The 15,830-nt window shown below is 39.1% G+C and overlaps 3 protein-coding genes across 3 annotated transcripts; 2 read left to right on the top strand and 1 right to left on the bottom strand.

The window, feature by feature from the left end:
• Window positions 1-339: 339 nt before the first annotated feature.
• On the top strand, window positions 340-3,488 carry GCK72_016033 (uncharacterized protein; the record flags this gene model as incomplete). The annotated part of the gene is made up of 5 exons (XM_053731277.1): window positions 340-582; window positions 999-1,093; window positions 1,487-1,642; window positions 2,143-2,371; window positions 3,285-3,488. 5 exons carry the CDS (start codon window positions 340-342, stop codon window positions 3,486-3,488), a joined length of 927 nt encoding a protein of 308 aa, XP_053586049.1.
• A 2,158-nt stretch (window positions 3,489-5,646) lies between these two features.
• Window positions 5,647-7,017, top strand: GCK72_016032 (uncharacterized protein; the record flags this gene model as incomplete). The annotated part of the gene is made up of 5 exons (XM_053731276.1): window positions 5,647-5,794; window positions 5,929-6,336; window positions 6,439-6,510; window positions 6,754-6,918; window positions 6,968-7,017. The coding sequence occupies 5 exons, from the start codon at window positions 5,647-5,649 to the stop codon at window positions 7,015-7,017; spliced, it is 843 nt and encodes a 280-aa protein (XP_053586048.1).
• A 134-nt stretch (window positions 7,018-7,151) lies between these two features.
• GCK72_016031 (uncharacterized protein) lies at window positions 7,152-15,707 on the bottom strand (the record flags this gene model as incomplete). The annotated part of the gene is made up of 14 exons (XM_053731275.1): window positions 7,152-7,190; window positions 7,247-7,397; window positions 9,125-9,522; window positions 10,233-10,340; window positions 10,386-10,567; window positions 11,104-11,302; window positions 11,372-11,490; window positions 12,140-12,262; window positions 12,959-13,079; window positions 13,143-13,237; window positions 13,286-13,545; window positions 15,139-15,293; window positions 15,339-15,446; window positions 15,600-15,707. 14 exons carry the CDS (start codon window positions 15,705-15,707, stop codon window positions 7,152-7,154), a joined length of 2,166 nt encoding a protein of 721 aa, XP_053586047.1.
• Window positions 15,708-15,830: the final 123 nt, after the last annotated feature.

Genomic DNA, 15,830 nt, shown 5'->3' with positions numbered 1-15,830 from the left:
AGAATCCGACTACAGTATCCCAGCTACCGTATACTCAGAATCCAACTACAGTATTCCTGGCAGCTACAGTATTCCTGGTAGTTACAGTATTCCTGGTAGTTACAGTATTCAGAATCTGACTACAGTATCCTCCAAGCGATTGCTACCGTATACTCAGAATCTGCTTTTGAGAATCGATAGATCCTAGATCGATCTACAGTACTCCACATAGGATTTCTGGTTATTCGTAGCTACAGTATCCCGCCCTCCAGATACCGTTTACTCAGAATCGGATAGATCCTGGATCTATAGTAATCCAAATAGGATTTCTGGCCAGAAGCTACCGTACTCCCTCTCAAAATGTGGTCCCCCTCGACTCAACGAATTCTAATAATTACCGTGATCCTTCTGATTCTCATCAAACTTCTATTCTTCTCTAATTCTAAATTAATCGATTCTGTGGAACCTCGCGATTTGGAGAAATCCGATGTGTTCGACTTTATTGTCGACACGAATTCTCTTTGGATCGATGAGGGAGAGGAGAAACGATTCGAATCGTATACCAATATTCCAGCATATGCTCAAGTATCCAATAAGATGGCTGTGAGTGCAAAAATGCCGTTTTCAGAGTCCGATTACCGTAGAAATTGTGATTTTTCAGCTTTTTAAGTCTTTTGAGTGCAGAAACTGTAATTTTAGGCAGTTCAAGCATACAGGACAGTTCAAGTGTCCCGACCGTTTCTTGTAGTCCGGTTACTGTAGAAATTGGGATTTTCAGCCTTTTCGAGTGCTGAAATTGCAATTTTAGGCAGTAAAACCTCAAAATTTGAGTTTTAGTCCGGTTACTGTAGAAATTGCGATTTTCAGCCTTTTCGAGTGCTGGAATTGCAATTTTAGGCAGTAAAACCTCAAAATTTGAGTTTTGGTCCGGTTACTGTAGAAATTGCGATTTTCAGCCTTTTGAGTGCTGAAATAGCAGTAAAAACCTCGAAACCTCACTATTTCCTCACTATTTCCAGGCAATCACCAAATCGAAGACCGCCGTTTGTGAGACGGACACTTTTATCGGTCAACAAGTGCTCTGTGGTCTACAGGAGAAAATCGATGAGGAGACGTGAGTGTTTCTCAAGAAGTGGGCGGAGCTTATCTTTTTTGGAAAACTGAATAAAATGCAGTCGTGGCATAGAATCCGACAACTCGACCATGGTGACATTTTATCACGAAACGAAAATGACGCACAGCTGAAATGTGTGCTACAGTAATATTTTGGCGGGAAATTTGAATTTTATTGGATTTTTCGATTTTCAAGATATTCAACATAGAAAAATCCAAAAAAATTCAAATTTCCCGCCAAAATATTACGGTAGCACTCGTTTCCAGCTGACGTCATTTTAGTGGTAAAATATCACGATGGCCGAGTGGTCGGATCCTAGGCCACGACTGTCTTTTCATACAGATTTTCATTCTAATGACTGAAAGGGGCGGAGCTAACTTTCTCAATTGTCAGAGCGTGTGACAGTGATTCTCTCCAATACTTCTCTGATTTTGATGATCTACAAAGAGAACAAGAATTGGATCGGAATTTCGCGGATTGGAAGATTCTCTTCGCACGGAGGGATCCAATAGAGAGATTTGTGGATCACTATATGGATACGTGTGTGAGGTGAATGCTTTATACAGCAATTGAGCTCAAAGAGCTGATTTTGATGCTGAAAATCAGCTAAAACAGTGAGAAATCACGTTTTTAGCTGTTTTTGATGCTGAAAATCAATTTTTGTGTCAAAAATATTGTTTTAGCACCTCTTGAAAAAGAAAATCGCCGATTTATAAGATTTATTACAGTAACCAAACTGCAAAGTCTTGTTTCAGCAGCTGAAGTGAGTGAAAAATCACGAATTTTGCAGTTTTTGTACCGTAATCAAACTGCAAAGCACTGTTTCAGCGGTTTTCCAGTGTTTCGAGCATAATTTCAGCTCAAATTGGTGAAAAATCACGAATTTTGCCGTTTTTTTCTACAGTAATCAAACTGCAAAATGTTGTCTCAGCGGTTTCCCGGTATAGCGATATTTCGAGCATAATTTCAGCTCAAATGTGTGAAAAATCACGAATTTTTCAGCATTTCACGCTGAAAATCAGGAATTTTCTGAAATTTCCTAATTCCAGAGAAGACCGCCCGTGCTACAACTGCCGTCTGGACCTTCGTTGTTATCTCGTGAAGATCTACGCGGAGATCACTCAACTCTACGCCAAAAACAAGACAGTAACCGAGGATCAAATGAAATTTGTGCCCCAAAACTGGTTCTGTCAGATGGAATCAATGAATCAGAGATTCCAATTTGTGGATCACTCACTATTCTCGAATCCAACGAATCCAGCGTATGCTGAGGCGAAGGTAAGCGGGGAATTGGCTGGAAACCGTCTCAAATAGTCTATTTAAGCCAATTTTGGTCATATTGACTCAAAAATGAGTCTTTTAGCCAAATTTCAAGCCATTTCTACCCAATTTGACTCAAATTCGGTCACAAATAAACCGGAAAAGCGTCTCAAACCAAATCTGCATCAAACTACAATTGGAAATGAGCATTTTTGGCTGGAAACGGTCTCATATAGCGAGAAATCCCGTTTTATAACGAGTTTCTGGTCTATTTCAGCCAATTTTGGTCATTTCGACTCAAAAAATGAGTCTTGGTTAAAATTTCAGACTGTTAGCCACATTTCCAGACAATTCTGATTATTTTGGCTCAAATTTGGCAACAAAAAATGAAATTGCACTGGTTTTCGAGGTTTGAACATCAAATTACAGTTGCAAAAGGGATTTTTTGGGATTTTGGGTTGGAAAAATAGGTTTTTGGCTGAAAATTCTCATTTTTAACTGAAATTGATACCAAAAATGATATTACTATCTGAAAATGCCAATTTTCAATCAACTGACTCAGTTTTCGCTGGAAATTGCTGAAATCTCAAGTTTAAACGAATTTCTGACGGTAAAAGCGTCAGAAACCAAGTTTTTCAGTTTCAAAATCACTTTTTAAGCGGAAAATTGGAATTTTCATTTAAATTCTCAATCTTTTAACTAAAAAAAACCCAATTTTTCTAGTTAAATCTCTTTTTTTTCCGGCCAAATTATCCCATTTTTTGCATCCAAACCTCCATTTTCAGTCATTTTTCGACTCAAAATCTCAAATTTCGGGTTTTTAATCAATTTTTCCGCTTTTTTTCTACCATTTATATTCTTTTAGCCCCAAAATTGTCAATTTTTTCGAGTTTTAACCAATTTTTGCCAAATTTTCGCTCCAAAATTCCAGCGTCCCGACGCCGAGTCGATATTCGCCGACTCCGTCTCATCCTATGAGAAAATCAGCAAATTCTACACGACATATATCTATTCGCGGCCGGATGTGCTCGATTTGTTCACAAAAACGTATTATTGGGACTATTTGGTGCTGAAAATGCCGTTGCCCGAGTTGAGATTGGCAGAAGTCAGGGATTATAAGGAAGGATGGTATTGAGGCGGCGATTTTTGTGGATTTTTAATGAAAATTTGTTAATTTTTGTATTAATTCTTATTTTTCGCAGGGAAATCTGAAAAAAATCGAGTTTCCGGACGGAAATTGTCGGAAACTTGCCAAAATAACGCTGAAAACCTCGAAAAACAGGTTTAGATGAATTTTTTCTACGAAAAATAGTCAAAATTGAAGAAAAACTAGAGGAATATTGATTTAATTACTTCTAGACCAAAATTATCTACTTTCATACAAAAATGACGCTAAAAATCACGAAAAACTGCTGAAAAATGATTTTTTATACCAAAAGAACTCGAAAAAGTGAAAAAATCGACATTTTTCAGTGAAAAAAACGGATTTTCTGCCTAATTCTCTTGAATTTTCCAATTTTATAACATTTTTTCAATAAAATTCACCTGAAAATCGATAGAAAACCAACATTTTCAAGACCTACCACTTTTCTACCCTACTTTCACTATTTTTTATATTTTTCAGCATAATTTCGCGCGGCAAACCCATTTAGAGCATAAATTACCCACTTTTTCCTCATAAAACCAACAAAAACTCGAAAAAAATCACGAAAAACCATCGAAAACCGGCGAAAAAGCGATAAAAAATAAAACTTGGCGCGTGCACGAGAATTGCGCCAACGCTGCGCACGAGAATTGCGCCAACGCTGCGCACGAGAAACGCGCCTTCAAAAAGCATGGCGCGTTTCTCGTTTCAGGCGCCAAATTTAATTTTCAATGGTTTTTTGTTATTTTTTCGAGTTTTTGAGTGTTTTTTAATAAAAATCTTAGTTTTTAAATTGTTTTTCGAGGTTTTCAGCGTTACTTTGGTATAAAAATCGTTGATTTTGGTCTAGAATGTGTGAAGAGCGATATTGTCAAGTTTTGGAGTGTTTTCCACGCATTTTTTCCATTTTCAGAAGATTTTTCGTACAGAAACTCATTTTTCAGCAGGTTTTTGATGATGTGAGCGTTCTTTTGGTATAAAAATCGAAGATTTTCGCGTAGAAATATTTAAATCGATATTTATCTAGTTTTTGACCGTTTCTCATGTTTTTTTCTTCATTTAAGACTGATTTTTCCATAAAAAATTGTGTTTGAACCAGTTTTTCGAGATTTTCAACGTTTTTTTAGTTCAAAAATCGATAATTTTAGTCTAGAAATGCCTGATGAGCGATGCTGTAAGTATTGGAGCGTTTTCTCGTGTTTTCTCATTTTCAATCGATTTTTGTTTGAAAACTCACTTTTCAGCAAGTTTTTTGAAATTTTAAGCGTTATTTTGCTATAAAAATCGATGTTTTTGGTGTAGAAATGTGTCAATCGAGTTTTGCCGTAAATACTCGATTCGTTTCGATAAATCCAGCGATTATCAACGTTTTTGTGGAAATTTACTGGAAATCACTCAAATTTTACCTTTTTTTTTCCTAATTTTTCCCATTTTGTCACGATTCTTTGAGTTTTCGTCCGAGTTCCGCTTCTTTAACTCTTTTTGTCGGCTGCAAAGTTTTGAAATAAAATATTCTTGTAGATCGATACTCATTGTAGCCGAACACTTTGCATTTTTGCTTTAAATCGTTGAAGTTCTGTTGTTTTTTCTCCTCTGATATCCGTTTTTGCTACTTTTTTGCTCTCGGCTGCTTTTTAATCTCATGTTCACTGTCTCTTTTGTTTTCTTATCATCTTTCTTGTTTCTTCCCAAATGTCTTACAACATTCACATTTTTCAGAACCGACGTCAATAGTTCTCGAAAACTTGAAGAAAAAGGCTATGATGAGTGTCTACAACAATCGCTCTAGCTTTTTTTGATGCCGAAGATCCTCTTACGAGAGGTCTTCGCACGCGTTCCCTTAGGAACGACTCCGGATCAGTGGCTAGTCTACTGTTCCATGCGTTTAGGAGTAGGTTCTGTACGCCCAGAAAATACGCGAACTCTGTTCGCAAGTCGGAGAACCTCTTACGAGAGGTCTTCGCACGCGTGCCCTTAGGAACGACTCCGGATCAGTGGCTAGTCTACTGTTCCATGCGTTTAGGAGTAGGTTCTGTACGCCCAGAAAATAAGGCGAACTCTGTTCGCAAAGTCGGAGAACCTCTTACGAGAGGTCTTAGCACGCGTGCCCTTAGGAACGACTCCGGATCAGTGGCTAGTCTACTGTTCCATGCGTTTAGGAGTAGGTTCTGTACGCCCAGAAAATAAGACGAACTCTGTTCGCAAAGTCGGAGATCCTCTTACGGGAGGTCTTCGCACGCGTGCCCTTAGGAACGACTCCGGATCAGTGGCTAGTCTACTGTTCCATGCGTTTAGGAGTAGGTTCTGTACGCCCAGAAAATAAGGCGAACTCTGTTCGCAAAGTCGGAGAACCTCTTACGAGAGGTCTTCGCACGCGTGCCCTTAGGAATGACTCCGGATCAGTGGCTAGTCTACTGTTCCATGCGTTTAGGAGTAGGTTCTGTACGCCCAGAAAATAAGACGAACTCTGTTCGCAAAGTCGGAGAACCTCTTACGAGAGGTCTTCGCACGCGTGCCCTTAGGAACGACTCCGGATCAGTGGCTAGTCTACTGTTCCATGCGTTTAGGAGTAGGTTCTGTACGCCCAGAAAATACGCGAACTCTGTTCGCAAAGTCGGAGATCCTCTTACGAGAGGTCTTCGCACGCGTGCCCTTAGGAATGACTCCGGATCAGTGGCTAGTCTACTGTTCCATGCGTTTAGGAGTAGGTTCTGTACGCCCAGAAAATACGCGAACTCTGTTCGCAAAGTCGGAGATCCTCTTACGGGAGGTCTTCGCACGCGTGTCCTTAGGAACGACTCCGGATCAGTGGCTAGTCTACTGTTCCATGCGTTTAGGAGTAGGTTCTGCACGCACAATTCGCAATGATTACATCCACGCGGAATGATCCGGTGATTAGATTTATGAGCGAATTAAGGATTAAAAATATAGAACGGTGAAGACGAAGACAAAGCAGAAGGAATGCAGCTGATGAAGCAACTGGAAACTGGAGGAATTCAATCAGATGAACACGGTGCGTTTTGAAAAGTTAGTCCACAAAAAGGGGCGGAGGCGGCCAATGAGACGCAAGAAAGTTATTGCAACCCGGGCATGCGTTTTTAGCAATAACAGCGCCCGCATTATCTAGTTTTGTAATAAGCCAAATTTCAAGTAGTAAAGCATAGGTTTCTCCGTTTTTAGCGAAAGGTTTTCAATATGAAACATATTTGTTTCATTTTCCGGTGATTAGAGGTGTGTCTAAAAATGATTATTTAAGGCGGAAAAGAGTTTCGAAGCACGAACGAAGCCATAATGGAGGTTCACGTGACTCGTTTAATGGCTCAATTGGATAATTCATGCTTGGCTGGGACCTCTCGGACGCACATCGATGACACAAGAATTCGACGGACAGTTGGCTGCGTTGGAGCTGGCATAACTACAGGTGAGGATACAGTGGATATAGCTGAAAATGAAATGTGAAATAATTTCAGAGCGGAGATGGAGAATCGATAAGTGTAAAGCGACAATGCTACACAAATAAAACGGCTGAAAGTGAAGATCCGTCGAAATTGGAAGACAGAGAAGGATAATACAAACGAATTCATAGAATGATTATGTCAATAGCATCATGTATAATAAATCAATAATTGTCTAATTTAAAAATTCAAAAACCAATTAATAACCAACACCATCCATAAACTCAAAAACATAAATCTAGAGATTACTGTAGAATTCTGAGTTGGCAAACGTAATTCCGGCAATTTATTCACTTTAAACACGCCACAATCCTTGGGGAAGTTGTCAGGCGGCATGTAGATCTCATTGTGGTTACCCACTCTGTACGCGTACCCGGTACCGCCCATCAGATGGAGTTCCAGGTGACAATGGGCGAACCACCAGCCGGGGTTTGTCGCACGGAATCTGGAAAAGCTTAGCATGAAACCGTCGCTCTCAGCACATTTTGGAGCTTTGAAAACGCGTAAATGGCGCGCCAGTATCCAAAAAACTGACTTTAAAGTGATTTTTCACGGTAAAGAGCCTAAAAACTGTGGAAAATTCAATCCTAATCCCAAAATTTTTATATATTTTTAGAATCAGTGTGACTCGGGGATTCAGAAAAGTATAATCAGGCCCGGTCTTTGAAAAATTATCACCGGAATTTCTGAATTTTCCTCTGATTTCATTGGTTTCTGTCCGAATTTTCCGGAATTTATGAAAAAAAAATCCGGAATGCTGTGAAAAAAGTGAAGTTGGGCCGAAACGCAAGAGCGGCAGGGAGTTGTGGGCGGAGCTTAGACTGCAAGTGGTGGAACTCCAGCTTCTTTTTCAACAAGCAACACTGAATTTCAAGATAAATTCGTGTTTTAATTGATTAAGCATGAAAAATGTGCGAATATACAGCTGGAAATTTTATTGGTTTGCAGTTTAAGCTCCGCCCACAACTCTCTGCCGCACTTGCATTTCCTTGCGAAACCTTAATTTTTTCACAGTACATCCGATTTGACCAGGCTTGGTCGAGGTCGGGAAATCGGGATACTCGATTTCTCGGTTTTCCCGACTTTTTTCGGGAAAATTTCCCGACGAGAATTTTCCCGAAACATTTTTTCGAGAATTTTTCCCGACCGGGAATTTTCTCGAAAAAAATTTTCGGGAATTTTTCCCGACGGGAAATTTCCCGAAAAATTTCGAGAAAATCGGGAAATTTTTTGTAACAGTAATATTCAAAAGTTCGAAATTTTCCATTTATTTTTACAGGGTTTCAACCGATTTTTTGTTGTTTTTGAACAAAATACTTCTCAATTTTCATTAACGGTGCTCCAAAATAGAAAACTATTGAGTGCTGAAAGTTTTTCGAAACTGATGTTTCTCCAGCAAAACGTTTAATTGATGGGGTACCAATCTCGAACTGTGAAACCAAGTATACATTAATGAATAAAAATAAAATCTATCGAAAAATAGTTATTTTTAAGTCATTTGAAGTCAGTTTGACAAAATTCTCGAATTTCTCGAAAATTCTCGATTTTCCCGAAAAAAAAATTCGAGAAAAATTTCGAGTACTCGATTTCCCGAAAAAAAATTTCGAGAAATTTTTTCGTTCTCGATTTTCCCGAAAAGTTTTTCTCGACCAAGCCTGGATTTGACGCAAAAATGCACAGAATTGGAAAAACCGTAACCTGATGTGCGATTTTAGGCTGTTTTTCAGTGATTATTTAGCATACTTGCAAACACGAGCCGCCGCGTAACTCGCTTCAAACTCAATATTATGAGCTCAAAAATATACCAAAATGTAGATCTCAGCGAGTTCTATGTCCGTGACCTACTACGGGCCGGATGGCTATTCGTTAATGCACCGCAGGCCGGGAAAAAGTGCCAAAAAACGCGAAAATGGCCAAATAAGCCTTTCTAGCCCGGCCCGCGGTACATTAACGAACAGCCATTCGGTCCGTAGTAAGTCAAGGACATAGAACTCGCTGAGATCTACATTTTGGTGTATTTTTGAGCTCATAATATTGAGTTTGAAGCGAGTTACGAGCCGGCCCGGTTTGCAAGTATGCTATTTACTCCTAAAACACTGATTTTCCTTCAGAAAATGCGATTTTTCTTCAAAACTATCGATTTTAAGCGAAAAAATGTCCCCCAAAACCAACCTTATAGTGATATATCCTCCAACCGGCAACGTGATCGTATCCCTCTTCGTCGGATTCTTCACATTCATTCCCTCCAACGCTCCGCCCAACCACTCCTTCTTCCTCCACTTCTTCCCATTACAACTCACATCGGGTCCATCACAATCGATATCCTGATTCATTTGATCAATGAATCCTGTCTCATTGTACGTCGGCCATCCCACTTTCATCACGTAAAAGTGATGACCGTGTAGATGGAACGGATGGGCGTAACCGGTGCCCATCGCCCCGCCGAGACCCATATTGTAGAGAGTTATTTGGACAATGTTGTTGAGTTTGTGCTCCAGATTGTAGAAGCAACGGCATGTGGTGTCGAGATCGGAGGACGAGTTGTTGGCACATGCGGTGTCTTCGCATGCCTGAAAACGGGAGGGGGACGTTTTGAAACCACTGGGACGGTTTAGAACCGAGAAAGTTTTCTAGAATTAGGAAAGCACAGTTTTTACAACAGCGCTCTATCGAAACCAATGAAAAGAGTGTGCGAAATCGAGAGACTCAGAGAAAAAGAGACATTTTTAAGGGCGTTTCGTTAGAGCGCGGTAGTAAGACGTGTGCCGTGTTAATAAGCGGTTCGAATAGGGACGTTTTAAAACCACTGGGACGGTTTAGAACCGAGAAAGTTTTCACAGTTGTTACAACTGCGCTCCATTGAAATGACCATACTTCGATTTCGGTAGAGCGCGGTAGTGAGACGTGTGCCGTGTTAATAAGCGATTCGAAATGGGACGTTATGCAACCGGGACATTTCGAAACGTCCGAAATGTCTGATGTCAAAATGTCAAGGTTGTTAAATGTCCGGTTGCGAAACGTCCCGAAGTTCACAATTTGAAAAACGTAACATTTCGAGACGCCTGGTTACGAAACGATTGCTAAATGTCTCAATTCTGAAATTTTCGGTTTCGAAACGTCCTAATTTTCGGTTTCGAAACGTCCCTGAGCGAAAAACCGAGGCGTTTCGCAACCGGATAATTTTTTTGTTTTCAAAACGTCCTCTGGACCCAAAATAGTCCAAAAATTTCGATTTTTTGAGTTGGCAATTAGTTAATTACTCTTAATTACTCTTAATTACCCTCGAAATCGTTGACATATCATCCTGATGGTAGTACGGTATCCCCCATGGGAACTGGAATAAGAATTGATCCATTTGAGAGTCGTGGTGCATGTTGATGAAGTGCTCCTGGAAAAGTGTGTCCACTTAATTACCCTTAATTACCCCAATTACCTCAAAGCCCCCATTAAACGCTTCCGCCTGCAAAATTTCCTTCTCAATTTTCTCGGGATACGGATTCTCCAAAGTGTCATAGGAGATACATGTGAAATTCGGTTGGGCCGTCCATTTTTGGAACGGGCAATTAAGAACCTTGCATTTATTGATTGCCGTGCATTCCGGGTGCATCAAATTGGCTGGAAATTGAGGTCTTAATTAGATAATTGCTCTTAATTACCCTAGAGCAAAGGAAATGTAAAAAGATTTTTTGCCTGAAACTAACGCGGTCTTATTTATAGTTCACTAAACTGGAAAAGAGATCTCAATTACTTAATTGCTCTTAATTACCTTTGAGCAAAAACAAATACGCTGAAAGTGACAACTAAATTAGTTAATTGATATTAATTACTTTGAAATCACGCGGGGTCTTATTTATACTTAATTAACAATTAAACCTTAATTATTTAATTGCACTTAATTACCCTTCAGAAAAATTGTCTGGAACTCACGCGCTGTTTTATCTGGAAATGACATCCTAATGATTGAATATCTTAATTAGTTAATTGCTCTTAATTACCCATGAGCAAAAAAAAATGTCTGAATTTTTTTTTGCTCGTTTTAAACACTAATCATATTTGACTGGAAATATGATCCTAATTAGTTAATTGCCTTTAATTGCCCTTAATTACCCTTGAGCAAAAAAATTCCGAGATTTTTCTTGTCTGAAACTCACGCGCAGTCTTATCCTCCGTCAATCCATCCACCTGATATTCAATGAATCCGAATCCATAAACAATCGGAATCTCTTTCCAGTCGAAAAAGTATCTCTGAATAGTCTCCACCTGGATACGGTAGCTTTTTTTAGTGGGCGTGGCCAGTCCCTTGATAAGGATGTCGTACCGCTCGCCGGGGAACACTATGAGGCGGTCGACCTGGAAATTTCAAAAAAAAATTTTAAAGAAAATTTACGATTTTCAGAAAAAAAAATTTTTAATGCTCACATTCATCGGCACCACTTCATCGCCGTCCGCGGCGACTACGGTCATTTGATGACCCTCTACGTAGAGCATGAGCTCCTGAGCAACACCTCCATTGACTATACGGAACAGGATGTCTTCGGCTGAAAATTAATAATTAATTAATTAGAAAAAAATTTTAAAAATTTTTGAAAATTTTATTTTTCAAGGTTATGCCACGGCGCCCAAAATAGCTTTCAGAGTTTCAAATTTAGTGTGTTTTGTAGAGAAAATTAAGGACTACATTTTTGTAATTAAACATTTTCTTGTAGAACAGATCCCTGAAAAGTTATGAGACATTTTTCAGATTCTGCAAACATTTTTTTTTGAAAATTTTTTCATTTTTCAAAGTTATGGTACTGGGCTCAAAATAACTTTCGAAATTTCAGATTTAATGCATTTTGTAAAAAAATCAAAGACTACATTTAGAAGGTAGTAAGACCCCTCCTTAAAAAGTTATGAGTCTTAAAAATTGTAAAATTCAAAAAAAATTTTCTTAAACGTGTCATATCTTTTTTCCTTGGAGACCTATATAAAAGTTGTTGTTATATTCTGAAAGCGTATGAAATTTGCTACAATATCCTCTAAATTCTGAAACATTTGGACCGCCCATGACGGTATACCATATGTTCCAAAAAAATTTTTTCAAAAATTTCAAAAAACTTTTTTTTTTCAAATTTTCAAATCCTAATTATCTTAATGGTTTTCGCATTAAAATCATATTTTCAGCCAATTTCAGCACCAAAAACTCACTGGCATTAATCTTGAACCGGTCCAACGGCAAGTTGAATGGTTGTGTCTTCACAATTTCATGGTCATACCATCCCTTGTTATTCAGAAGGATTGCAGATATCGGCACGGCGCCACCGACGTTTCCTGAAAGGCAAATAGATTTTAAAAAAGTTTTAAAAAAATGAGAAAAAATCGATCTGAAACAGTTTAAGACAAAAAAAGTTTGAAAATTTTTTTTTTTGAAATTTTTGAAAATTTGCATTTTTCTGCGATTTACATCTTAAAATTACCAGATTCGTGATCTCCACGAAATTTCCAAAATTTTGAGCCCCATATCGACTATATTCCGTCAACTTTAATTATTGACCGCGCCGCGCGCACGCGACGCGTGGCCGAAAATAGAAATTACTCGAAAAACGTCGATATGGGGCTCAAAATTTCGGAAATTCCATGGAGATCAAAAAGTTCTGTTATTTAGAAGCTAGACCTCAATTTATTACAATTTATTGAAAAACAAAAATTCAAAAAAATTTTTTTGAATTTTTGAAAATTTGCATTTTTCTGCATTTTACATCTTAAAATTACCAGATTCGTGATCTCCATGAAATTTCCAAAATTTTGAGCCCCATATCGACTATATTCCGTCAACTTTAATTTTTGACCGCGCCGCGTGGCCAAAAAACCAAGTAACCCGAAATACGTCGATATGGGGCTCAAATTTTCGGAAATTGCATGGAGATCACGAATATTGCATCGAATTTATGATCAATGAAGAAGTATTTGAGTTTAAGACAAAAAAATTTTCGAAAAAATTTTTTTTTGAAAAAAGTATCTTTTTACCTCCATCAGAAGTTCTCGTCGGCTCCCAACATTTAGTGAAGTCATCGTATCCGTACATCCATTTCATTGTCTTATCCTCCAACTGCATCCACGCCTCCTCACCCACTTTTGTCGCCCAGTCCTGAAAAAACCTTTTTTTTTTTTTGAAAATTTCAAATTTTTGGACTAAGCAAGTGTGCTCTACCTGCAACAGGATGAAATATTCACGGGATGGAGTAATACGCTGACGGTCATCGAGTGTTGGTACCGTCCTGTCGTTTTCATCGATAACGATGAAGCCTGGAAGAAATTTTCAAAATTAATTGCTCCTATTTACCCCTTAATTACCGCCAGCAATTCCATCTCCTCTATCTGTCTGCATGTGTCCGTGATACCAATGAGTTCCCTTATTATCAGCAATAAATCGATATTCGAATCGATTGGTACTCTGAATTGGGCACTGTTGGACGAACGCCACTCCATCCATGAACCACATTCCGTGTTTGTCGATTCCGTGTACGTGGATTGTCATCGAGTCCATCAGAATCGCATTGGTGACACGAATCCACACTTCTGACATGTAGGGGACCACGATCGGGGCGCCAGGCCTGCAGAAATTTCGGTTCTTTTCTGATTTTTTGAAAAAAGTTGCGAAACGTCCTGGTCGCAGTTCTAAAACGGCACACAGTTGCAAAGTGTCCAAGACGTTTCAAAACCACCAAAAATTCGCTGTTTCAAGGGGGAAATTTGACCAAAAAAGTGGGTTTTTTGAGAAATTTGATTTGAGATCGGAAAAAGACGGTTTTTTTGAAAACGGTTGCATAGAGTCGCATAGTTTTAAACCGGCACACAGTTGTAAAGTGACCTGAGGGGCACTGGGACGTTTCAGAGCCGGTTTCAGGGGGAAAATTTGGTATTTTTGGAAAATGAGACATTTCGCAACTTTTTTGAAAGTTTCGGACGTTTTGAAACGGTTTCCAGACGTCTGTGTGAAATTCAGACGCTTTGCAACCGTTAAGAACGTTAGAAATTTACAATCCTGTTAAAATTCGCTGTTTCAGGGTAAAATTTGACCAAAAAAGTGGGTTTTTTGCAAAAGTTGCGAAGCGTCCTGGTAGCAGTTTTAAAACGGCACACAGTTGCAAAATTTCATTACAATAAAATTGGGGGCGTTTTGAAACCGAGACGTTTCCAAACGGCCAAAAATTCCTTGGTTTTGTTGAGAATGGTTGCGAAACGTCCCGGTTATAAAACGCAACAGTTTCAAAACGTCTCGGACTCAATTTTGATTTCAGGAAGGCTTCCAAACCATTTTTATAGATTTTTCAAAAAATACGGTCATTTTAAAACCAGTACGTTTCGAAACCGCAGTTATGAGACATTTCAAAACCGCAAGCGGGAAATTTGACCAAAACGGTGAGTTTTTTGAAAAAAAAGTTGCCAAGTGTCCTTTGGTCATCGTTTTAAAACGGAACACAGTTGCAAAGTGTGTAAGACGTTTCAAAACCGCCAAAAATTCACTGTTTCAGGAGGGAAATTTGACTCAAAAACAAAAAGTGGGTTTTTTGAGAAAGTTGCGAAACGTCTCGGTTTCAGAACGTCTCGGTTTCAGAACGTCCTAAAACCGGTTGTCATGTGACCTCAATCTCCGGGAATTGGACGTTTCGCCACCGTTCTCCCCCCATTTCGCAACCTACTGGTTTTAAAATGACCTTATTTTGAAAAATCTATAAAAATGGTTTTCAAAATGTTCTGAAATCAAAATTGAGTCCGAGACGTTTTGAAACTATTTTGTTTTGCAACCAGGACGTTTCGCAACCATTCTCAAAAAAACCTCATTTGTCAGATCACATTTCCCCCTGAAACAAGGAACTTTAACGCGGTTCTGAAACGTCTCGGTTTCAAAACGACCCTTTGTCAATCTAAAACAAGGAACTGTGCCGTTTTAAAACTGCGACCAGGACGTTTCGCAACTTTCTCAAGAAACCTTTCTTTTTGGGTCAAATTTTACCCTTGAAACAGTGGATTTTTTCAAGACGTGCTTCACGGTTTTGAAATGTCTCACACATTTAAAAAGTTGCGAAACGTCTCGGTTTCAGAACGTCCCAAAACCGGTTGTCATGCGATTTCAAGGTTTTCAGAGGGTTCTGGACCTCAATCTCCGGGTATTGGACGTTTCGCAACCCCATTTCGCAACTCACATATCCCCATTAATCGTGATAACCCTCTTGTGCAACCCATCGGCCACCAGTACATCCGTCATTGCGTTCTCATCGATTGGACTTGAGTGAGGGTTGAACTCGTAACTCGCGAAACAATCCACCAGCTGATTCGGGTCTCGTTTTGTCCAATTTTGCTGAAAATTTAGAGTTTTTTGTCTGAAAATTTCAGGAAAACCAACCGCTTCATAATGATAGTCGACAGGTGTCGCGTGTTTCGCCGGATTATCGTTATTGTAGGACATTGTTAACTTCTTGGCGACCAGCATATCGTAGGCGTACACACCGTTCTGGAAATGAGAGAGACGTTTTGCAACTTTTTTGCGACATTTCGCAACTTTCAGCTAGTTTTAAAACCGTCAAAACTACCGAAACGGCGATTTTTGGAAAAAAAAAGACGTTTCGCAACTATTCCGTTTCGAAACCGTCCCTATTAAACTGACCTCATCGGGTTTCATGATTTGAATGGGATCTGTATATTTTGAATATCCATTTGAAACAGGAATCAGAGCAGCTAATGAGATCAGTATGAGGGGTAGAAGAGCCCTCATTTTTTTGGCTGAAATTGAATGAAATTTGCTGAAAACAGTAAGAAAAATGCGTCGGGGATTGAGAATCAGGCTGAAATAATGGCGGAAATCGCAAAGAGATTTACAGTTCGGTATTTTTCAGTT

Source organism: Caenorhabditis remanei, chromosome IV (assembly GCF_010183535.1).
Source record: "Caenorhabditis remanei strain PX506 chromosome IV, whole genome shotgun sequence".
Taxonomy (NCBI): Eukaryota; Metazoa; Nematoda; class Chromadorea; order Rhabditida; family Rhabditidae; genus Caenorhabditis; species Caenorhabditis remanei.
This window is presented reverse-complemented; position numbering and strand designations above follow the sequence as displayed.